We start from the raw sequence: 26,755 nt of genomic DNA on the forward strand, positions 1-26,755 counted from the left end.
GTTTAGACGGAGAAAAAAAAAACACCTTAAAACAAGCGGACTCCACATTAAATTAAGCGGTTTTCTGTATGGTTTTTTGACCATAGACCAAGATGACTTCTGTCTTAAATTAAGCGGACAAATCTTTTATTTTTTTTTAATGCCGAATTTAAAAGAAATCCGCTTAATTTAAGCCGAAAATCATTTAATTTTTATATGGAAACATTTTAATTAAAAAAAAAAAACTGGCAGCCACTGGGGATCGAATCTACAACAGTGGGGTCACTAGACGAGTGCCTTACACACAGCTCATCTCACTGTTGGAAATAAAGTGGATTCCACTTATTTTAAGCGGACTTCGTATTGTTTTAAGGTGCTAGGATTTAAGCTGCGCATCATCTTATTTTGAAGTGCCCTTTTTTTCTTTTTGTACGAAGTAGGCTTTTGAACTATTAAGTTAGATTACTGTTAAAGCTGTTTTTGGCGGAAAAATCCGCTTGAAATAAGAAAAATTTAGAAAATGAATAAGTACTCACCTTTTTTGTGAATTTTGGCAACAGACTTCGCCGTAACGCTGCTACTATCGTTCGAATCACTTTGTTTCGGAACGCACAGGTTAAGCGGTTGATCATTAGCAATGCTTCCACTATCGTCCTCACTTGTCTCACTGAGGGAAGTGCTTCGCGTATGACTGTTGCACCTTTCTTCAAAGCGACTTATCTGCTGAGAATATTGTTGCTGAAAAGTTTTCAATATAGTCCGTGGGGATTTCATTCGACTTGCATCCACTTCCGATGGAGTATCTGATTTTATTCCAAAGGCTTCAGAAATGAACGGTGTTCTAGGATCCAAGTCGTTAGACAGCTTTGTCGCCTTTCGCCAACCCATGATATCAGCTATGGCGTATGGTGTTGGCCGGTTTGGTGGTTTCGCATAGACATGTGGATGCCATGTGGAACTTATCGACGACATAGCACTCAAATCACTTGGTTCTGGTGATGGTTTTAATATCGTAGTACTCGACGGTCTTGAGGGTTGAAAACTTACAGCTTTAGGCTTTGGCGGTAATATATCATCGACGCTAAGTTGACCATTGCGTTTAAGATTTCTATACTTTTCTCTTTTTCTATCAACTGCTGTTGGTATCTGTGGAAAATTGTTCGTTGCAGATCCAACATAAGCATCAGGCTCTGAAGAAGCTATTGATCTGGCACTATTTCGCATTTGAAAAGTTAGCGGAGCTGTTTGTGGTCGTTCAGCATTTAATAAACTTGTTAGTGTGTCTTTACTTGGCACTGGTAATGCCAATGATTGAGCACCAAAATTGGACAGAGCATTATTGATATATTTTGCGGGTGGTATTGTTAGAGGACTTTTATAAACAAATGGATGAACCATTGATTCGGAATCTGGATTGTCACCGTCTGTGCTGCCTCCACTAGCGCCAATACCACCACCACCGCTTGTCCTTCCGTTTGTAAGCCTTTCGGTGGAGAATATTTTGTTTTCTTTGTATAAAGCTTCAGAATCGAAAATTGGTGCATGTGCTCCACTCACCACATCGGCAACACTGTCTTTATCCACTTCGGGCATCATCTAAATTATTGACATTGACTGAAAAGATAATAAAAAAAAAAATAGGTTAGTTCTGAAGTATCATAAAGAATTAAGGATGTAAAAAAATTTTAAATTATTCAGTTTTTAAGTTTCTTGAATAAAAACAATCCCTGAATACGAACTCAAATGAAGGGCTTAATACTTAATTTTAGCTAAGAAAAAAAAAAAAAAAACAACAAATTAGTGCTTTGAGTGTATGGATAAATAATCTGGGGAAATGTTATTATTTAACAATTATTTGGTTTTGGTTTCATAAGTTTTAATTTGGAGTCCAGTTTCATCTTTCAAATTCAATATCAAAACATCATTTACGAAATTTGGTACGATAGGAATTTCCACTAAGAAGGGCATCGAATTTCTTATAGAATGTTTTTCTTAAAGGATATTTTTCAAAAAGAAAAAGAATTCCATATTGTACTGAACAAATCTGAGTTGGAAACAAACTGGATTTAGAGGAAGTTCAAAGTAGAATTAGGTGACTCTCACTTCCATAGTAACCGATTTCGAAAATTTTATTTAAACCAATAGTTTGGCTTAAGTTTTTTGTTTATATTTTGTTTATTTAATACTTTTTTTTTATCTTAAAAGATACATTTTACTGAATGTATTTCAAACAAAAGCCTTTAATTCGCCATTAAAAATGTGAGAGAGAGACACAAAACACAATCTACAAAATCCTAAAAAATCATAACATTCAACGTTTTATAATAATAGGCAAAAACGATATTTCGATTCTGGTATATGTATATTATATCTATTTTTTTACAAAAATAAAAAAACGCTATGACACCCAATTTATTCACACTCCGTTAATTTTTAAGTAGCCATTAAAAATGAGAAATCTGTGGAATTCCATATAAATTTTAAAATTTCCCCTTTTTAAATGGCGACTTAAAATTTAATGGAGTGTGCATAAATTGGGACTTAGTGGTTTTGACCTCGAAAACATTTTTACCATATTTCTTGTTAAACAAAGATTTTTTTAGAATTTCATGAAAATCCCGTTTAAAAAAATGTTTTTTATTGCTAAAATTTTTCAACCATACTCATTTTTAAGTTTTCCTTATTTTGAGCGTTTATTAAAATTTTCCAGAAAAATTTATATTGAACTTAATGTATTTAGGATCAGTAAACCTAAAATCACATTCAATTATTCTACCTAGGAGATTTTTTTTGTGAAATATTTGAGTTTTCCACATTTTGGGGGTAATTTCGTATACTAATTTTAAGTAAGTAGTTAACATTTTCCAGAAAACATTTTATCGAACCTTTTTTTTGGTAACGAAGAAAAAATAGCAAAATAATAAAAAATTATTAAGATTATTTTAATTTTAAGTGGAGTGATTGAACTTATATTGAACTAATATATTTGGGTTCACTAAGTCTAAAAATCACACTCGGTGCTTTCTAGGAGCTTCATTTTTTTTTTTTTTAGATATTTTCATTTTTACCATTTTGGGGGTACCTAATTTCATACTATTTTTTTTAAATTTAATTATTACAAGCGTTTTTAAAGCTTGGCTGGAAAAACTTATTTCGAATCGAATGTATTTTGGTTCAGTAAGTAAAATAAAAATACAAACAAAAAATTTTAAATAAAAAAAAATTTATGAATTTCTTTGATCTTTGATGTATGAATAATTTAAAAACTAGAGATGCTAGAAAAAAACTAATGTTGTTTTCGGAATCAGCACCCCAAATTTAGTAAGAAATGATAAACAACGGTCTGCAAAATTTTTGTGTGTTGGGCAGTGAATTGATAGATTTAAAAAAAAAATATTTTTGAAGTGAAAACTTCTTTAGTATCGTAGTGATTTGAAACAAGATGAAACGAAAACGCGACACGACTTCAACTTGTTATAACTTTTTTGTTTTAATAGATAGATGAATGAACTGTAGATAGGTAATTAAATAAACTATAATTGTACAAAATTTCAATTAATTTCATATTCAAAATTCTGAGATAACGGTACAAAGATGTTCTATTTCTACACACGTTATATCTTTTGATCTAGTGCACATACAAATTTGATTTAACTTTAATACGCATAACCTTTTATTTGATATATCACACATTACGGTAGGTGCTCTAAAAGTTACACAATCTTAAATTGAAAAAAAATTAATAACACCTCAAAACACCTGTAAAGATCTGTTGCCGATGACCAGCCTCTTTTTGTAGATGTTGTATAGACATATGGTCGATATAAATATTTTGAGCTGAAACAATAAGCTTTTGGGTGATATAAAATTTATTATATTTGGGTGGATTTAAAAAGGTAGACTTTTTCGATTTTTTTTTGCAAGAAAAATGATTTTTTTAAGGTTTCACTTCTACCACGTGTGAATTGCACACATGATTTTTTTTTTTTTTTTTTTAACTTCAAAAATTATTGTTTTCATAGTTTATTTTTAAACACACCAGTAAGCTTTTCAGAATATCTTGCAAATTAACAAGAAATTGAATAAAAGTGCATTTTCATTATTTTACGAAATATTAACATAATGTAGGTATAAGGTTTAATCAAAAAAAAAGAATATCATATTCTAAATACTTGTAATTTTCCAAATAAAATCATCTTTTATTCAAAAGTTTCATCTCTAAGCAAATAAATCATCACCTTTAAAAGATTTCAAAGTCTCATTAAAGAAACAAAAAATGACAAAGTTCATATCATCATTTACTTCAATAGAATACTAATTTTAAAAGATCAATTACTTAAATACTTAAACTGAATGCCAAAGTATACAACTAAGTCATCAACAACATCATCATCATTGAAGATACTTAAAAACCATTTAACCACAAATATACATAAATTATAATATGCACAAATCTACCCTTCTATCTTATATCAACTCACATATACACTAACTCACACACACACAATCACAATTACAATGAAACATGACACCATCGCTTTTCAAAGTTAAAAGCAAATCAGAGAATTTGTCACCCCAAGGCAACATACAATAACTATTTCGTGCTTAATCTACACCCCATTGTTTGATGTTTTCAAATTACAGCCTCCGGATCCGGATCCTGACAAAAAAACATACAAAGTAAAGCGAATAGACTAGAAAAGAGACATACAAAACATACACACACAGAAACGACGTCGATGACAGACACACAAACACATTTAATTCTTCCTGGGCCACAAATCACTTCAATTCCAAGTGATTAACTAACACACATGTGTCACCCTTAAATGCAAAATACACAATAAAACAACTACTCTCCAACTGAGATTGAGCACGTCTGGCAATGCTGTCGCTTCATCGATTTTGCCCTTCGCTACAATAATATTAATAACATTACATTTCAAACTCACCCTTAACCCAGAAGAAGATGGAGAAGTAGAAGCAGTAGTAAGCTCCCCTCTTCCCATATTAAACGCTCCCATTTCGACTCCATCAGCTTTACCAACTGACAACAATTTAACTCAATTTTCTATACAACTTGGCAGTCGTTTCAATTCAACCTAACGACCGACGACGATGATGATGATGAAGATGGTGGCAAAGGGGATGATGATACGCAAGGAGAGTTCTTTCAGCTCCCAATCCTCTCACAATGCCCTAAGGCACACACTACCAGGAATGTGGGTGGTCGGTCTTCTGCCTCATTCTTCTCTCGTCTACATCGGTCGTCGTCGTTGTCGGTCCTGTGTGTGTTGCTTGCTCCTTGAATAAGCGAACAAACGTGCACAACTAAACTGACATTTGTAGCACACAGAAGCCACCCGGATGGATGGAATATTCACGGAATCGTGCTTCATAAGCATACAAACAGCAGCGGCACGGTAATAGTATATTTCACCCCCATACTCGTGTCTCCTGTGCTCCAGCAACAGTAGCAGAAGCAGCAGTAGAGAAACCAAAGCCCACACCACTTGATCATCCAACAACCTTTATTTCATCATTATTATCATCCCTTATGGGTTTTACTGGCTGGCTCTAGCTTGGCTTCTGGAAGATTTGTCGTCATTTAAACATTGTTGCTTTTGCCATAAGTTGTGTCTCGTGTCGTTTTGTTGAAGCAAAATAAATAATAAAAAAAATAAGACTGTGGAGAACGGGGATGTGGGGGCTTTGGAAAATCACTTATTCCAGCGATGCAGGGATGATATTCATAAAAAATAAAGCTTAAGTACGAGAAATCTTTCGGAAGTTATTAGGAAGCTTTGAGGTTTCAATCGTGTATAAAAAATTCATCTAAAGACCTACCTAAGAATGGCCAGGTAATAAGGCTATTTATTTAAGCCTGGCACTATGACTCTGACTCTATATCAATTCCTCGCAAGGAGCAGTATCCCTGAAAAAAAAAAATGTTTTAGGTGGTGGAGACTGGGATTCGAACCCAGATCTCTGGCATCATGTCCATTTCACTAGCCATTGCACTTAACTATTCCGGCTTTCTTACTTCCAAGATTAGGAGGAAGTTTTGCAACACCGCACAGTGTGGTAATTCGCCAATCTGACTGGACAAAATAGAAAAAAAAAAGTTTAGCCACATGATTTTAAATCATGAGTTGAGCTTCTCAATACAATGGGTAACTGTAATACATGTTTGGTTTTTTTGTTTTCATCTCGGATTAGCGTAAGCTAAGCTTGAAAGTTGGTTCTTGTCAACAGTTGGATGGAGATAATACAAAGTATTCTATTTTTCGCTTGAGTTTGGTTGACGATAAAAACGCTGTGGTAGTTTTTTTGTTGCAATTGTTTTTTTTAATTGTTAATCTACATTTGGAGGTAAAAAAATAAATTCTGTAAGAAGGCTAGGAAGTGCAAATAAAAAATATCTTCGTTTTTCAATTAGAGGTAAAGTTAATTTTTCCGCATTTTTCCGGTCTGAAATTAATTAATTAATGTATTGTGGAGTGTTGTCATTAAGATTAGCTATTTACATGTCTCTCGTTTTCTCGACCGCCATACAAGTTTTTTCACTTTTCAAAATGAAGTCAAGATTTTCAAAAAAAAAACAAATTTTCGAAAAATGTGTCAAAACCGCCAAATAAGATCGAAAAGACAGTTTTTTTGATCTTTTAATAAGCAGGTATCATCTTTGGAACATTTTTGACAATAAATAAAAATTAAAAACATATATAAAAGTTTTGTGCTTCAAGTTAAGCGAAATAAAGACAAAAAAGGTGGAAGACACTTTGGACCGCTCTTTAAACATGAATTTTATTTTGCTTGACCAATATTAGGTATGTGATTGATAACTAAATAAACAAAAACAGTAGATAGTGAAACAAAAGTAAAAAAGAATTTTTAAAAACTAAAAAAACGGGAAAAATATAACAAACGGATGGTTAAAAGTCTCCTAAGTGCACCTTTCCATTAGAAAATAGTTAAAATCAGCAGAATCGCTCTCCGCAAAATTGAAAAAGCATACTCCAATAATACCGGAAAGTATTTATCGAAATATTTTTTGAGTGAAGGATCAAAATGTATAAAAGATTAAGTTCTGATCCTCTGGAACCACTAAGCCACTCGAATTTTCAACTAATGAGGCATTATCATTGATGAATGATGCTTTTCTGTCGGTACATTTTAAAGAAGTTCAATGCAAAAAGCAAGCAAGTGTAAAAGGCCAGAAATAGGGTCACGAAGAAATTTAGAGAATTATTAGCTTGAAAAACATCGAAGGTAATATAAACACAGCTGTTTTTAATAGGCCCTTATGTTTCAAGCTTGCATCGCACAAAAAGGAGTTACTTTTTTTAAATTATCTGCAGATATTTTTAAAGGTGATGCCATTTTTTATGATTGTGAAGCATAATTAATTAAAATCATTGCTAAAATTTTAATTTAAAGCATGATATTGAGAAAATAAATCATGTATGTCACCTGTCAAAAACGTGTGTAAAAGTTCTATTTCTTAATAAAAATTAATTATTCTGCCTCTCTTTTTTCGTGAATAGCAATAGAGTTTTTATTTATTGAGATTTTTCAAGCGTTTTTTAAAATAATTAAGTATATCCAATCATAGAATATGTTAACGGAAACATAAATTCAAAAATGCATTTTCTTCGTCACTATTTTGACCCACTTTTTGCAGAAATTATAGATTTCTTTTTAAAAAATCTTTCTTTTTTATAGAATTTTATCTATTCACATTCATTTGTTTAAAACTGTTTAGAAAAAAAGTCGATTTAACGCGAGTTATTAATTTTGTCCAGCTAGATTCGTGATTGGCCACACTGTGCACCGGTAAGCCTCGGATACGGACGGATTTACGGATTTACTGATGACAAACCTTGCATCGAAATAAGGAATATTTGAAATAAGGACCTGCACCGGCTGCTTATCGAAAATCAAGAGAGTAAGTCAGGACAAAATAAAAGAGAGAACGGATATCTCTCCAATAAAAACAAAATTCTTCCCCACACCATAATAGAGGTCAATTCAAAACATAAGAAAAAAAAAAAATGCCGTCTTCTATGATAAGAATGCTAAGTGGACGAATGTGATGTTATTGAAGGTCGTATGCACCATATTATTAGCCAAGAATGACCTGGTAGCCAAAGTACCTGGCTATAAGGTCTTTTTAGGTGCTATTATTGAAAAGAAGTGACATTGTGAAAAAATCCGCTATGAATGAAAATTTGTGCCTTACAAGAGTGTGTATTCGATTGCCAAAAAAATCCCTGAAAGGTAAATTTTGGTTACTTAGTTACCAGAGATGTAATACAAAATTCTTATTACATTTTATTTGTTTTGTTTTGTGTTAAATTTTTGTGAATTTTCTTTTTCGGTTTATTAAAAATAAGTTGAAGTAGTTGTCCAATTTATTGACTGCAAGTATTATTTAATATCGATTTGGATGTGTTGGCACCTAAGGCAAAGTTGTAATTCACAATATTTGCACGTTATCCACGTGTACTGTGGCGTATACATGCTATTTTTTTGTATTTATAATTATTTTTTTTACCTGCATGTTTTGAAAGATTAGGGGAAGATAAGACGGTTTATCAAGCTAGAAATTTAAGGTTCATGTTATCTGGCGATATGGACACATTATTTTAAAGTAGCTATTTAATAATTCTGAATGGAATGAGAGCTTATGCGAACACATTTTAGTAATCTATTTTGTTGTTTAAAATCTGCATCTCAACTGCATCAAAGTGGAAGTCTGACTTTAATTTTTAAAGGACAATGGTAGTTTTGGCCCTGAGACCAATAATAATGAGTCATATGTCATTGAAAAGGTATTTTTGCGTAGATCAATTATTTGTTTGGTAAGAATAAGGGGTTAGTGAAAGGGTTAGTAAAATTGATGTCAAATGAAAGATAAGTTGATAGACAAAATAAAAAAATAGGGTTACCTCTTTTAAAATTGGAACTTCTATGTGGCAACCCTATTTAAAAAGAAAAAATGGCATTACATATCTTTGTAGTATGATCAAATAAGAAAATTTTTGAAACGTCAAACAAGAGCCTACAAAATAAAAAAACATCTTTTTTTGAGCAAAAGAGTACAAACTTTTGTTGACATTCTTTTCTTTCTTAAAAATTTCGGGTTCCACCTCAAAATACGGGAAAGTAAGTAAGCATATCTATGCAAATGCTATAAAACACTAAAAATATTTCTTTTTTACTGCCAAAATGTGTGATATTATATGTTATACTTTGGCCTTTAACACTCCTTCGTTAGAGAAGCAATTAATAGAGACAACCTTATCCGCTTCGACGAATTCGCCTAGCTCCAAGTTCATACAAGTAATCGCTAATAATCTGACGCTGTTCAATTAATTGAAGTTGGACACATTGCAAAAAGTTCTAATACCTAGATTTTAATGTCTGAATTCTTAACTGGCGCCCAATGTGGACTATCAAGTTTTGAAAAAAAATAAACTTTTCGTATGACATCGCTGTTTTAAGTATTGCTAACGCTATGCAACACTTCTAAATACTTCCACCCTCACTGAAGACTGCTGAAATTCTTCTCTCTACTTCAATGTGGGAGTGTATTTAATCTAAGAAATATTTTTGGATTTCCCACTAACACAGTTGAAAACAATTCCATATCCATGGTTTCATTTCCAACAAGCTACCTATAGACAGACTATAAAAGGTACTATACATCATCATGTATAGTATATCTATCCACTTCGAAGTTCATGTATAATTGAGAGAATAATAATCGTTTAAAGGTATTTGTAACATCATCGCAATGAAAAGTTGCTGCATACAGAGAAACATAGTTTCTTCTATATATCCCTTATTCGCAACCTCGGAAACGACACGAAGTGTCCTTTAGAAAATTTATTATGTGCTAAGGATCTCTGGGTTCGAGTCGAAGTCGAAAACAAGGCAAGAAGAAGCAGCACAGCACACAGAAAGAGAGATGATGTAGTTGAGTTGAGTAAAAGTTTTGCTACAATGAAGTTATGTATCTATAAAATAACCTCTAGACTAAGGGAGGTGAATATGAAACTAAAGTATAGAAGACCTCAATGTGTATAGAATAGCAAGGCAGAGAGAAGAAGAAGAAATAGTGGGTTTGGGGGGAGGAGGATATATATCTTCTTGGAATTCATCATTAAACGTTTCCTCTTTCTCGTATAAAATTCGACACAAGGATAAAATACAATTTTCCTCTTTTTCATCGTTCTACTTCGTTTTCTGTGTTCGAAGTATGACTCTTGCCTCCTCTTGCCTCTTATGCTAGCAGGGATTTCACAACTGAAAGTCGAATATAACAATTTAAGTAGGTACCTATATCTTTTTATACAATGAAATGTTATTTAGACATTTTCATTGTTTGAAAATTTCATTCTATGGGGCTGGTAAAACGTCATTGCTGCTGTTTAAGCTGGTAAATAGATGGAGGAATTATATGATTTTTGGGGGAGTTGGGTTAATTAGAGTATTAGTGGTTTTTGCAGTGTGTATTGCAGAAAAGATTACACTTTTCAGGTGCTGTAGATCAATAAATTTAATGTTCTTATTGAAATATTGTTTTGAAAAAGGTTAAATTTTGATATTTGTAGAGGGATTTATAGGTCAGTAAGAATAAACAATATGTAAATGTCAAGGAAAATAGTGCAGTTTATTCCTTTTCTATGTGAATAAAAAATATTTTTTTTATTATTTAGCGGAAGACATTCCACGACTGGCATTAAAAGTCTGTAAAAGACTGTAAAAATTTCCTAGTTTATGTTTTCAAAAAAAGCGCAACTTTTTCGGAAATAAACAACTATTTTGTGGAGGATCTGCCAGAAAAACTGGAAAAAATTAGAGTTGAATATATGTATGATTAATTATACCACTCTTTATTTTTCGAAGAAAAACGAAAATGAAGGAGCATGAATTTGTATGGAGAATCTCCGAATATTCTTCGGAAGATGAAGACCTTAATTCAAATTAGTGAAGCGCTGAATTATTCAAGACAAACAAAAATTAGTTTAAACTTTTTTTTTAATTAGTAAAGCACTTTATTAGCCTCTAAATATTATACCAAACCCGATTCTTATACTAACAATTTAAGGCATTTTCTGGTAAAGGCTTTGCTAACTTTACATCAACTTAGCAGAGCATGAATTTTTTCCAAAAGTAGTGGAGCACTTAGTTTAATTTTTGAGGTATTAACTTAACTAACTCTTAATTAGCGCTTAAAGATCCAATAACAAAACTTATGTTCTGCTTACTTTAGGGACATAAACGCAAATTGTCGACAAGACGAACAACATCGACTTCATCAACTTTTAGGCTTTCAGAAGAGAGGATAAATAGGGAACGGTTCTCTATCCTTACAATAAAGTCTTTAGTTTGTCAACCAAAGTAATTATTTTCCGTTAATCATATCCCAACCAACGTCAACCATCAGAAGAACCATATTAAAACTGGATTGCTTTCTGGAAACTTTAAACCAGGTTTTTTTCCTACAAGAATTGTCCAAACGATCTTAATCAGTTACTCGGACTAAGCACCGGCATCGAGTATATAAAAGTGCTTTTGATAATTTAGCCAGTAGATTTGGAATACTTTACGGGACCGATATCAACATTCTCCGTTATAAATCCAGAATGTCAGAGTGACAGATGCTAAAAAAACAGCTACAAGAAGTTACCGAAGAGATTTTACTATCAACAATAATAAGTATCTTAAATTTGTGATAAGAACTGTATTTAGGAAAATAAGAAGCTTTATCGGTATAGACCTTCTGTGCCAACAATGGTCCTAATCAAAACGGTGAGCTTAAATTAAGCGAGAACATGGCCCAAGCCTATGCGGACACCTTTGCGACTATTTTTAAAACAAATTTTACAGCAAACAAAGGAAGAATTTACTAGGTTCATCTACTTAATAAGTTGAATCGTATCAGGAGAATACAAGGTTAATCGCCAATCCAGTGAGTGACTAAGTAAACAACAGAGAGTTCACTACATATGTATGAAGAAGTCTGAGATAACATTTACAGAAACTCCCCGAAGAAGTCAGTAGGATCAAACAAAAAAACTATTTTATTCTTAAAATAACTTCCTCAATCGGTGATACTCTTTCTGATAATACTCAACGTCATGAAGAGAAATAACTTTTGACTACAAAATGAAAAATTTGCAAAAAAAAATAGAATAGAACGACGTTTCTGGATTTAAAGCGGTTTCTACAACCCCAGCAACATTTTGGAAGAACTTAAACTTCATGAACTAAAAACTTTCTCCACGAAAAACTCACAGGTGCCAGAAAAAGACTCCGCAGCCATTCATTGCAGAATAACCAATTCTTAATAGAATCGGTCCCCATTTGTCAAAATGCGTAATTAATAATAAAGTACTAATAAAGTTTTTAAAATTCGATGCTCTTATTTGTTTTTGAACAAAAACAGAAAACCGTATCCAAAAACATCTTGTCATTTTCGAGAAATTAACAAAAACCCAAAACTATTTTTGTCTAAAAAATTTTTTTTTTTTTGTTTTTACTTGGCTGGATCATGGGGGTTGGGGGTGTCCATGGTTTATTTTAGTAAGGGCCTTAAGTCAATAAAATAGCAATTTTTTTAATGAAAATTGAACAACAAATAATAATGAACATGTTTTTCGAATAAAAAAAACTGAGTAAAACAATAAAAACTCAAAAAACTTCATACATTGACCTTTAGGGTTTTTTGATTTTTTTCAAGTGACTTGTGAACCCCAGTGCCGGATTAACCATGTCATGGGCCTCTAGGCAAAATAATTCTTGGGCCCTTTTCCTATGCTTTTTCAATATCATAAGCTATTTTTAAGTTAGGTTAGAAATTTGTGCAGGTAACTTACTAGAGACTAATCGGATATAATCTGGTGTCCTATCATGACATTTTATAAATGTAAACTAAAAGTTTTGAAATAACTATAATAAATATTGTAGTGATATCTCAACAAAAAAATTTAAGCAATCACAGATAATTTTTATTAACGATAAGTTATTAGAAAATATATTAGATTCAAAAAGCTTCGCCGCACGGCGAAAATCGACTCGTTATAAGTCGGCATTACGGTTTCATTATAAAACTGGAAAGAGAAATCATACGAAAAAGTTTCAATTTTGATTTTATTATTATTATAGACAAGGCAAATTACACAAAACAGAGATCCGCAAAACAGTTCCAAAGCCGGAACGAACATGGAACAGTTCTTTTTTCGGTCGGAACAAGTTCCTGGAACTAGTTCCGCGGAACTATCTAGAAATAGTATGATATTGAATATTTTTTCCTGATGGCCGTTTAAAGCGGCCTGAAAAACTTATGTCAGTTGAAACAAACTTAATCTACCTTTTAAAGCGGCCAGAAAAACGTATGTCGGTTGACACAAACTTAATCTACCTACTAGTTCCTGGAACTAGTTCCGCGGAACTATCTAGAATTTAAGTTTTTTTTTTCAATAAAATGCATCAAAATAAGAAATAGTATGAATTTGAATATTTTTTCCTGATCCTGGAACTGGAACTATTAATGTAGTTCCATGTCCGTGAGCATGATTCATAAGAAAGTAGTTGTGGTTTTGGTTTGTGAATTTTTGGCGCTCAACTCGTTCGCATCCATGTGTGTTGGCTTTGGATGAGAATTCTATGACATGCGTGTGTGTATCGTGTATTTCAAACAGAGACAGAGATATATTCGCATTCGTTTTGTTTCTTGTTCCTCTTCTTCTTTCTTTCTTTTGGGTGTGGCTGTGTCTGAACGATGGAACTGTTTAAATTAATTTTGGGGAACTAGTGGAACTAGTTCCGAGTGAGGAACTAGTTCCAGGAACTATTTGGCTCCGGAACTATCCATCACTAGTCTGAAACGCGTCTGAAACGCGTCCGAAACGCGTCCAAAACGCGCCCGAAACGCGTTTGAAACGCGTCTAAACGCGTCCAAAACGCATCTGAAACGCTTCCAAAACGCATCTGAAACGCGTCCAAAACGCGTCCGAAACGCGTTTGAAACGCGTCTAAACGCGTCCAAAACGCATTTGAAACGCGTCCAAAACGCGTCTGAAACGCGTCCAAAACGCGTCTGAAACGCGTCCAAAACGCGCCTGAAACGCGTCTGAAACACGTCTGAAACGCGTCCAAAACGCGTCTGAAACGCGTCCAAAACGCGTCCAAAACGCGTCTGAAACGCGTCTGAAACACGTCTGAAACGCGTCCAAAACGCGTCTGAAACGCGTCCAAAACGCGTCCAAAACGCGTCTGAAACACGTCTGAAACGCGTCCAAAACGCATCTGAAACGCGTCAGAAACGCGTCCAAAACGCGTCTGAAACGCGTCCAAAACGCATCTGAAACGCGCCCAAAACGCGTCATAAACGCGTCCAAAACGCGTCTGAAACGCGTCCGAAACGCGTCCAAAACGCGTCGGAAACGCGTCCAAAACGCGTCCGAAACGCTTGCAAAACACATCTGAAACGCGTCCGAAACGCGTCCGAAACGTATCCGAAACGCTATTTGTTATTTGTGAAAACTATTTTCTCTTAACAATATCTACCACACAAATTCTTCGGCACGCCACAAAAATTTATTTCCACCATCAAAATGCACAGCCTCAGCCTTGTGCATTTAGAAAAAAAAGTATTACAAAAATGATACAAAAACAACCACCAATTGATTTGGAAAATAAAGGTATGCTGATTATAAAATTGATAAATTATAAAGTTGTTGATTTTTCTGTCTTTTAGTTGCGATTAATTCCAGACATCATTGACTGAGTTTACAGCAGCTTCAGCCTTGAGCATTTAGAAAAAAAAAAATCAAAACAAGATACAAAAACTACAAACAAAGTGCAGACTGCAGACGCAGAGTATTTTTTTCTTTTTCAAGAAAGGATTTTTTTTTATGTATTTTGTTTTCAAAAAAAAAAACTATTTTGTGTTTTTCCAATAAAATATTAAATAATAGTTGTTTAAAAGAATTGTTTGTTTGTTTTGAAGATTTTTTTATTTTCAGATGAAATTAAAATATGGATTTTAGCAGTACGGATATAAACCCATGAAAGTGCTCCAAATAAGTACTTTAAAAGTACAAGTTTCAGTGCTTTTTCTGTAGGTAAAAAAGTACTGGAAAATGTACATCAGGACCACTTCCAGAAGTGCTTCGCTGATGCACTTTTGAAGTACATTTGTCTGTACTATTAATGGAGGGGAAATTTATTTCATCTTGCATGCAAGAAAGAGATAGCTGCTTCACGTATTCTTATATACAGAAAGTATACAACTGATTTTTTTCCCGAGCTCCTATCTTTTTTCAGTGGAAAAGAAGTACTTCTTTTACGTACATATTTCACCGGTTTTTTCTGTAGTTCTGCGTTTGCTGGGAAAACACATCTGAAACGCGTCCGAAACGCGTCCAAAACGCATCCAAAATGCGTCCTAAACGCGTTTGAAACGCGTTCAAAACGCGTGTGGGTGGTTTAGTTTTTTTTTTTAATTGATAACACTGGTCAACAAGGTTTTTGCCACAAGAACCAAAATATACTTTCCAAGTAGTGTTGGATGTGTTGAACTCGAATCTGAAGTCAAAATTTATTGGCATCCGTTTTTGAAATATTACCGTTAGAAAATGCCAAAAAACGTCATTTTGGCTGTTTTCGAAGTTATGTTTTTATTTGGGGTAATTCATTATGAATAAATTTGTTACGGTGCCTATATTAACTTCTAACTTCTCTGAATGCACAATCTCAGATTTTTCTGACATATTATCTGATTGCAACATGAAGAGCCTTAATGGCACCATCTCGTTACTAAACTCTGGTTCGATGTCGTTGGAATAATATTCGAATAGACCAGTATTTGTCTTGGTATTTAAACGTGATATATTTTGAGCTGACTGTTCTGGGTTGATTTTCCATTTTTTCCTAATCAAAAATACCGAAAAAAAAACAGGAAAAAATCCCTCAATCTGGCATCGCTGGGTTGGGCCCTTCAGGATGGGATGGGAGTCATAATTCATTATAAACACATGTATATTAAGGGTACCCAAAACCCCTTTAGTGCGCGCTCATTATAAAAAAAAAAAAAAAAAAAAAATAGAAGATCAGTGATAGAAGTAGAAGATCATGTGGTAATTATAGTACTAGATCAACTCATGAGTAAACTACCACCTCCAATGGAACGGGGCTAATGTTTAATGATTTGCAAACGTTTTTTTATTCTTCTTTTTTCTTATTTTTACAAATACAAATGTAATGCTGTTTTTTATTGAAGGTACAACTCCAAGAAATTTTGTTTGTTCGTAGTCGGGGCGAGGGGCCCCTAGCTGAAGTGGGGCCCCTAGGCAGCTGCCTAGTTTGCCTTGAGGCTAATCCGGCACTGGTGAACCCTAAATTTCTTTGATCGATCTGAAACTTTTTTGCCGTTATTTAAGTTCCAAATGGCACCTATCCTGGCTATGTATATCCAAAAATAAGTCAACTTTGTTTTTCACTCCACCCCACAGTGGGTACCGCCATAGGTCAAAAATAAAAAAAGTAAATGTCAGTTTTTTTTAAATCCAATGATTAAACAACGTTCTACAATCTCTCATCGAACCAAAATCAAAAAAATTTTGACGGTTACACATTTTTTCATTTCTTAATAGCCATTCAAAGTCGGTATATAAAAAAAAGTACAGTTTTCATATCGCTGCAGTTATAAGGTGTGAACTTGCGATAGTGATAGCGGGTGTTAAAAAATTGTGAACAGTATTAAATTGTTATGGATATTGAACGAGAGGGTTAATACATTAATTATATTGTTAAATAACATTAAGGCTAACTGTAGTGGGGCTCGTTAGCGAAGCAATTTTAATAATTTTAATTTAGCTTAATTTTCATTAAATTGAAGATTTAGTTGGTTTGCCTTTGAGTGCCCTCTACAATTTAAGTTCCCAAATGAAGAATACTGTCCTACCTTTCGAAATAATAGCGCAGTTTTTTCCCCTTTTTTTCCCTTTTCGAGTAATACGAGTTTAAATGACGATACACGGAGAAAAAAAAAATTACAACGAAAAACTTTTGGCACTATTATTTTTATAAAAGACTGAACTAGAGGGTAAGGGTAAGGTGCTCGACTGACAGTCAGGTTCCATTTCCGGAATTAACCATTTTTTTTAAATTAAAAAAAAAAAATTCTTTAACTTTTTTATTTTTCTTCAAAATAGCAAAAATTTAAAAAAACTGACTTGATGCATTTTTTTACATTAATAAATCATATTAAATGATAATACAGGCGTTTCATTAAAAAAAAATGGTCATTATATTTTTGACCGCACTTTGTATGGGAGGGTACCCACTGTGCACCCTAGTAACCGTATTTGAAAAGTTTTTCAAAATAAAGCAAATAGTCAGTCGGCAACCCTACTCGAATGATTAAATAAACTGAAAAGAACTTATTTTTCAGCCAAAATGTATGTTATTTGATAAAGTTAAGGGCTAAAGTAGAAATCTGATTTTAGAGACGCGGTACCTTGTTTAAATTTAAAAAAAGTTACTTTGCTTCAAGTAGGGTTGCCGAATACTTGTTCGTATTTAAGAGATGGAAACGGACATTTTTTAAGGTAGAAGCAATAACTCAGCTTATGTTTTTTTTTGTATATTTTAGCCCTTTCTTGTAAAAAACAATCTTACTAAAAAAAAAACAAAAAACAAAATTTTTTTAACTGTTTTTTTCTTTTTTATTTGAATAGGGTTACCATATTTTAAGGCTTACATTTCTTAAATCATTTAATTAATTTTTGACGGTTTAGGCATATTAAGTATTTCCTAATCAAATAAATGGTGAATGTATCCTTTTACCATAGCTAACTTATTTTTTCATTACATTTATTTCTGTGTTTCCCTTACTTGTTGGAAATACTATACATCGTTTTAAGAGCTCAACTTTAGTACAAATGTTTCGGATTTCAGGAATTTCAAAAACAGAACAGAAATTAAAAAGGCATTTCATTGATGGTTTTTTTTTTGTACTCCATTCTACCCGGATCCTGGTTCTTCCTCGTTTTTTTTTCGAAAGGAGAGGATATCATTAAGAGTACACAGTGGCGTCTGCCTACACATCAGGAGGTATCAGCCCTTATGCACGTGCTATTTCTGCTGCTTCCTCTATATTTACCTATAGCCAAGGAGGTATGAGTTCTTCCTTAAAGCATACCAAAGCCATCGATATCGTGTCACCATCACTGATGACTGCCATGAACCATAATGCACGCACAGCATATTTAAACATTATTTCAACCACCATCATTCAGTGCCAGTGCCACTGTGCCTTGCCAAAGTATTTAGGAAAGTATTCTAATTACGGATTGGAAACATTTTCCACTCTGTCATTTTCCATTAATAATGTAATTTTCCTTCCGTTCGTCGTCGTCGGTTGTTCGTTCGGGGGAAGAAGGTCTAGAGGGTGCGAGTGAGTGCGGGGGTCTGATTCCGAGGATTACATTCTGCAAACTCGATATTATACCTACGGAATATACGATGACGAGATATTTGTTAGTCTGTGTATGTGTGTCGTTTGTTCGTCGTGATCAACTACGTCGTTGTGTCGTTTTGAAACCATCGTCGCCATAGTCGGAATATTCCATATATGCTGCAATGGAAATTGAAATTTCACACATTATTGCATAATTAATATTTGAAATTATTCGCCGCTAAGGGATATGGGGAATTCGAGGGCGTATTTTAGCATTTAACGATGACTTTATATGTATGAATATACTATACGAAAGACATCTACGACGATGAAATGATGGCAAAAAGGGGGCTTGACTTTTATACACCCCATTCCAATTTTGGAGATAATGTGAATGTGAATAAAAATGTTGTGTGGATTTAATATCTTTTCGCTTAATTGGCTTGAATTAGCAAAAAGCGATTTATGCGATAAAAGTAAAATAAAAATAGAAAAATAAAAACATATATACAAAAAGATTAGGAATACATTAACGACTTTATTCGAAGTAATTAATTGATAGCTAAGGGACTTCAATTTCGGTTTGTGTACTTAAATAGTTTAGTGTAACTTATGAAGAAAAGTGTGGATTATTCGATTATTCTAAATGTCAAATTGTGAAAAACTAAAAATGAAATGTCAACATTTGTTCATAATCTGGAATTCTATGATTTCTGTTTTTCAAATTCCAATTGTTGTCCAGTGCTTTTATAATTTGACCCCCAAATTTTTTTGCTCATTCGATAGAGAATTGGATGTTTATCATAACCCTGATTTTTTGCACTTGTGAAATTCACCTTTTGGCAGCTATCTTATGTTTTAGTTTTTATTAAATATCTCGACTTTTCTTCATCATAGGTAAAAGTTTTGTTTTTACTAAAAACGTAAACAATTAAATTTTGTTAAAAACACTTTTTTGATATTCCGAATATTAAAAAAGTAACAAACCGAAAAAGGGGGAACAAAAACGATAAAAAAGAGTTTTAAAAGTTTTGAGCAATTTTTATCAAAATTATGAAAACACCTTCAGAAATAATAGCCTATACTGCTAAACAATACCTGTTGAAAGATATTTGTAGATGGTGACGAATAAGGACCAGCAAAGTAAGTGCAAGTATTGTTACCAGGGCCTCTGTTCTGTAACTTTATCACTGGCGATAAACGGTTTTCAACGTCTGTAAAATCAATTTTCCTCCATAAATAAAGCAAAATTTCTTTCAAATTCAGAATTTATGAATTGAGAAATTATGATTTTAAACGAAATTTCTTTTATTTTGATGAGATAAAATGGATTTTAAAGTCATTCAAATATTTTATCGCCAGTGATAAAAGTTACAGAACATGGGCACAGAATATACATATTAGAGACAAGAAGCCGAATTTGAAAATCTCATGCAATTTTCTTTTTTGATATGAATTTTTTTTTTATTTTCAGATATGTTTGGTTTATCAGACTTCAAGTACCTGCATAATTATTTGTTTTCAGCTTTAAATTTTGGTTTTTATACTCATTGGCGGGCGTTAAAATAAATTTTTAATGAAAACGAAAAATGTAAGGAAATTTGTTATCTCTGTTTATATGTCTAGGGAATTTTTTGTTTTTAAAGTGCTAAATTTTAAAGTTTAATGTTTCGTGGGTCCAAATGCCATGCTTTTCATATAATAAGAATATTGCCAGAGTAACTCATTGCACTAAAAAACTGCCCTTGTCGTCTACATAACTAAAACATGGAGCCTGGGGCCCGATTCCGGAAGAGTGAATTCCTCTGTGTACACGAAAAAACGTGTAAATTGCCTTAGAAACAAGGCAGAGAAAAACTCACACAGAAAAACTCACTCTTGCGGAATTGGGCCCCTGGTAAAAAAAATGTTCATATATGAATCGTTTTTTTTTTTTAAATTCCACTTTTGAAAAAAACATGAGTTAATGATCAATTAAGAAAGATAATCATCATCATTTAGCTTTATTTTTAAAACTTAAAAACCCAAACTCTTAAATATCTCGAATCATGAAAAAATGGACTTATACCACTTTCAAAAATACAACGGCTTATATATTAAACCTATAATGTTCAATATACTTGAAGGACTAACTTATATCATGTTCTGCACCCTCCAATTCTTCATTATGATTTTTAATATTGCAATATTTATTTATTGATGTCACAGTAGACAAACATTTAAAAAAAAAAATTACAAAAAATCAATTCACTTATGACAGCTTAACATGCAAAATCTATTTTCAAATAAATAAAATACAAAATCCTATTTATAAACATAAATTGTATTGATTGAAAAATTTTAGAATATAATTCTACAAAGCAGATATATTGATGACCTAGTTTATTGGGTCAACAACAAGAACACGAATCGATAGCATTATTAAATGCTTGCGTCAAAAAGTGATTTATGACAAATTGTTACAAAAAAAAAAAAAAAAAAAATACAGAATTTTCTTTTTCCAAGTCTGTGTCTCTGTGCAAGTTCATAGTAAATGTCAAAGTGGGGAGGGGGATTTGTGGGGTAGGTACAGAATACAACTGTGTGCATAATATATCTTTCTCTGTAAACAGTAAAATCCTTTTCCAATGAATATTTTCATTCAGTCCGTTTTTCTCTTTGAATCATTAATTTCAATTGAGTTTGTAAGAAAGTTTGTCTGAGGATGATTTTTTTTTTCCATGTCAGGGATTCTTTTTGCACTGAAATCATTAAGATGAATTATATTGCACGCAATATCAATTTTGAATTAAGTGTGAAAAATGTTGAGATAATCAAAGTGACAATGTCTTTTATTTTTGTTGTTAAGAATTTCATAAAATTACTCATCGGCCCTTGGTAATAGTAAATGATTTTTCTTGATCCTTTTGCCATGAAATGATAACGTCACGATTAAGTAACGTTTTTTCTGCTTTGAATTAATTTCAAATCCGTCGCAGTTCACACACAATTATTTACAATTTTTATGTAATCTCACCTTCCACAAAAACAATCAAAATCCAATTATATTATAAGAATATAATTTCAACCAGCACCATATTGTTACCTTTGCTATGCTAAAATACTATTAAAACGTATAAAATAGAGAATAGAATTCAAAATGTAACAATAATGAGTTCGCAATAAAATTGTCTATTATAATGGACACTGCACGTTGCATTTATTAACAGCATTTTATACATTTGATTCTAGATAAAAATAATATTTATTAATAAGTGTCAACATTTACGGAGTAGTAGATATACGCTCTGATATACGCGTGGACAGGTTTATTTGTTTATCAATTCGCATCAGTTTATTCGCCGTAAATCGCCTTGGTTTGTGCTTCGTAAGTAAGTTATATATATATACAAAGTACGACATATATGAGGTACCAACCTACCAGTTGGTATAATACTATGGCGTGCGCCCTCGTACAACCGATTACATGTTATTTTTTTAATGTTTAAACATATTTTACACTACATATCACTAACATTGATCTTAAGGAAATAGTATGTAAAACGATTTAAAAAGTTTAAAAATACACCAAAATATAAAAAAGTATTTTTTTAAACATTAAGTTTAAAATATTTTCAAAATAAGGATGAATTTATAAAAATATATTTTAACAATTATATCTATAATCAGTTTTGAAACTTAACTCATTGTTGATTATCGAAAAATGTTATTAACATTTTAGAAACCACAGGGTCCTATTCTCATCATACACGGAGACAAATAAGATGATGCGCACCTTAAAGTTTACCATATTAAGATAAGATAATATCCGCTAAAATAACTTGATTCCACTTAAACTCATTTAAATTTAATGTGAACTTCATCTTATTTTCATGTGAATGTTCATCTTAAAAAAAACGAGCAAAAATACATTTTTTAAATTATAGTCACACTTTAGCTTTGGTTGCAGTTTATCATACTCATTTTCAACAGTTAGATAGCACGATGGTAAGGCCCTCGCCTAGTAACCCAACAGTTGTAGGTTCGATCGCCAGTGGCGTTTTATTTTGCGCATTCAAGAAATTGATGTGATTTGTCACCTTAATTTAAGGAGAAGGTGGAGAAACCATGCAGAAATCCGCTTAATTTTAGGTACGATTCGCTTAATTTTAGGTACGATCCGCTTAATTTTAGGTACGATCCGCTTAATTTGATGTGGTCTTTTTTCACCGTGTACATTAAAAATAAACGTGTCACAAATTTTTTAAACAGTTTTAAATATTATTGAATTTTTTATGTTGAAGTTTATGATAGAATATTTTATTTTATTTATTTAATTTATTTTTTAATTATTTAATTTACCTTTTTATTTTATTTTATAGTATGCCATTCAAAAAGAAGAATTAAAAAAAAAAATTAAATCCTTAATCTATTAAAAAAAATAATTTAAAAAATTAAATGCCATTAAAAAGAAGAATATCAAACAAAATATAAAAACAAAAAACCAAAAAATCTATTTTTGAAGAAAAAAAAATGTAAATACATTTAAAAAAATAACAAAATCATAGAAAAAAAAATGTTTACTATTTTTAATTTTACGGCTACTCATTTTCATTTCATTTATTTCAATAAGTTTCTAATTTACAATGACAAATTTAAGGATTCGAAAAAAAAAATTATTTCGTAATAACAATCATCCATGATATTACAATCATAAAAAAGCGAAAAAAGTGGATCCCGAAATTATGTCGAGCTACATCCCAAACCAATAGAGCGATTTGGTTTAAACTATGCAATTTAGTGTTTTTGGAGGGAAAGTAGAAATGTTTTTTAAGTAGGTACCAAAATTTATAGCATAGGTCACACCACTTCAGTCATCAAGTTTTCTGGTTCATTTCTGAAAAATGAGTAAAAAATTATCTTTTTTTTAGTTTAAAATTTGTAGGATTATTATCTCATTTACACTAGCCGAAACAAGCTTTAACGTTGTCTTCGGCTTTAACGATTTTCATTTACATATTTGACTTTCCAAACCGATTTTAACAACAATTCTTATAAAGAAGACTTTGAGTAGTTGTATTAAATTTAAATTTTTACAAAATTTTAAAAATATGATTTATTCAAACAGTTTGAAACGGGTTGACGAATTTTTAAAACTTTGCTCTTAGGCCCAATTTATTGACTCTCCATTAAACTTAAATCTCCATTAAAAATGGGAATTTTTAATTAAAAAACAAAAATCGTTTAATTCAGTCACTTTTAAGGATTTTTTTGAAGTTTCACATCATTAATTAATTGAGCATTAAATTTTAAAGCCCTTTTAGTTAAAATGAAAAATTCGACCCTTTAAAAGGGATTTTTAGAGCAAATTGAGGTTTTAAACAGGATTTCTATTTATTTACTCTCCATTAGAGTCAAATGTCATTTCTTTATTATTTAATTTTATTAATTTATTTGAAAAACGTCAAATGAGCTAAAGAATTTTTAAAAACATATTAAAACAACAAAACAATTATGAATAAAGTCCAGGCGCGAATTTTTTTGTACGTACATACATATACATTATGTAAATGTATTTATTCCATAAATAAGTTATGCATATGTTTATAAAATGACTGCAACTCACCAGAAATTCTTTAATTTTTATTTAGAGGGGAGAGACAACACTTCATTTTAGATTTTTAATAGACACAAGATTCAAAGAAAATGCATTTCTTAGCTCAAAAAGGCACATATACATAGAACTAGATCTACTAGATTTATCTTCTCCACTTAAAAAAAAAAAACTACTAGTAAAACTAATCCGTGTTGAGGTGCTGCATTATATAATCATCTCAAAACATTTCAGAACACTTTTGTATATCGCGACAAAATAATTACGCGCCTTAGTTTTTATGTTTTTTTCATATTGTTTATAATTAAAATCTTCAAATTCAATTTGACAAAATCGTTGCTTTTGACAGTTATTGAAATATGAAATCTTACGTAAATAATTCTTTCCTTCTCCAAATTCAGTAGGTATTTATTCCTTCAAATCTTCAAATTAAAAAAAAATTGATTAGACAAAGTTCTGCTTTTGACAGTTTTATTTTTCCAAAACTAAAAAATCCCTAGGATATTTTTAATGGAGTTTTAAATTTAAAGTTTCCATTAAAAGTAAAGACTTTAACTAAAGTAGAGTTATTTAAATGAGTTTTTTAATGAAGTATTCTAAGGTCCAATTTATTCACTCTCCATTATATTTAAAGGCCCCATTAAAAATAAAAAATCTGTCAAATCACATACAAATTTTAAAATTTCCCGTTTTTAATGGAGACTTTAAATTTAATGGAGTGTGAATAAATTGGGCCTAAAAGGCGTCAATAGTTAACAACGCTGTTAACTAAAACGATAAATTTCAAAATTTAATGGAGGCTCAATAAATTGGCCCTTAGGCCCAATTTATTCACTCTCCATTATTTTTAAAGGCTCCATTAAAAATTATAAAACTGTCAAATCGCACACAAATTTTAAAATTTCCCTTTTTTAATGGCGACTTTAAATTTAATGGAGTGTGAATAAATTGGACCTTAGTGTAGAATAAAAAATTTCTCTATTAATTTTCAAAAAAAAAACTTATTAAAATTTTTTTGTTTAACATGAAAGTTTCGTTCGGAGGATAATTATTATATTATTATTATTTCTTTTAAAATTTCTTTTCAAAACAAAATCAAAATTATTCCTTAATTGATTTTATCTACCAAATTTTTACATTCAAAACATTTGTTACCATACAAGCAAGTAAGTGCATTTTATTTTTTTAAAAATCTAATGTTTTAGGACATATTTTTTCTTGGCAAATGTGATAAAACTAAAATAAAAATTGTTTATTGTAGGTACATAATAATTTGCTAAACATTCGAGAGTAACTAAGATCCTGTAGGTTGTCTAGTACTAGAAACAAAAACATCTTATGAAACGGAGTCAATCGTACCTACATCTACCTCCGTTTAGGTAAGAGAGACAAATTTCTTTAAACAAAATTGAATTAAAATTTAAAAATAAAAATACCACCACTTATAATATCGTGATATAGTTTTTGAAAGTTTTTTCACTAAATCAAATTTTTTAGTTGTAGGTACAAATTTTGAATTTCAAATGCAACAAGAAAATTCAAAAAAATCTTTCAAAATAATGCCATGGAATTGAAATTTTGACATGAGTGTTTCATTTATCAAGAGAATCAAGAGACAAAAGAGTCCATTTGAATAGCTAAAGGGTGTTTTTTGATTTTATCTGGGTGTAATTATGTTGGAATAGAACAAATTATATAAATTTTAATAAAATTCAGTTTTATGAACAATTACATGCAACCAAGTAAAAAATTTAAACTTCCACATAATTACATTCAAATTAATTTTCCATAAAAAAAATTATTGCAACCTTGATAGGCAAGTACAAAAAAAAAAAAAAAAACAAAATACACAACACAGCCTCAATCGAAGGTCATGGAGTGTATTATGCGGATACTTGGTAGTTTCAGGCAAATTGTCTGTCCGAACCGAATCCAAACGGACCATGGTCTACAGTCAATTCAAAGCAAAGGGGTTGAGTCTGTGATTGTGTAGTGAGTGTTGCAAGCATTAGCTTTGCCAATTCATGTCACGAACACCTGACTCTTCAAGTAACTCGCACATTGTCGATCGAATTTATATTACAACAACCGACGACGATTCGGTATATCTATCTATATTCATGTTTTCTATATGAATATCGACAGAAGTAAAAAAAAAAAAAAAAAAATGGCACGGTGCATTGTATTTCTTCTCCAGACATTACTGGCATATACGATTGACATCGAACTCCATTCAATGGAAGCTCACTTCCTCGAACAGATTTCTCATTCTCGACTCGTCCTCCATAATGCGGACCTGTCTATATTTACTCAGCACAAAACGATGGTGTTAAACTTATTCCCTCATTTTCTCACCCAGAGAGAACTTTCGATTCGATTTGTGTGTTTGTATGAACATTGGATAATAACGACTCTTTTCAATTCCAAGGATTCCACATTTTTTTTTGCGTTTTTAATTTATTAATCCTTTTGGATCAAATTGCATTTTGTTCATAATTCAAGAGATACAAAAGGAAAGAAAAAGAGAGACAAAAATGGAAGAGGGAGAAAGGGGACAAAGTAACAATAGAAATGAAAACGTGCTCTCCGAGATATATAGGTTTCCAACGAAGAATCATTATAAATCGTTGCTAAAGTTACATCTTGCCAATTCGTTCATTTCCTCGTAATCCTTGCAGACTAATGCTCCTGGACAGGACACACAACCC

The 26,755-nt window shown here is 31.8% G+C and overlaps 1 protein-coding gene across 6 annotated transcripts in view; it reads right to left on the reverse strand.

Annotated features, from left to right (window-relative positions):
* The window catches only part of LOC129917253 (H2.0-like homeobox protein), a 105,532-nt gene that overhangs the window by 47,675 nt on the left and 31,102 nt on the right, over positions 1 to 26,755 (reverse strand). For 5 of the 6 annotated variants that reach the window (XM_055997677.1, XM_055997674.1, XM_055997673.1 and 2 more), the window contains one exon: positions 516 to 1,593. In XM_055997677.1, the coding sequence (XP_055853652.1) occupies positions 516 to 1,575 (1,060 nt within the window). In that variant the 5' untranslated portion in view covers positions 1,576 to 1,593. Of the gene's footprint in view, positions 1 to 515; positions 1,594 to 4,931; positions 5,026 to 26,755 lie in introns of those variants that run through there. The other variant, XM_055997676.1, reaches the window with a different exon arrangement.

The sequence above is a fragment of the Episyrphus balteatus genome, chromosome 3 (genome assembly GCF_945859705.1).
Source record: "Episyrphus balteatus chromosome 3, idEpiBalt1.1, whole genome shotgun sequence".
Taxonomy (NCBI): Eukaryota; Metazoa; Arthropoda; class Insecta; order Diptera; family Syrphidae; genus Episyrphus; species Episyrphus balteatus.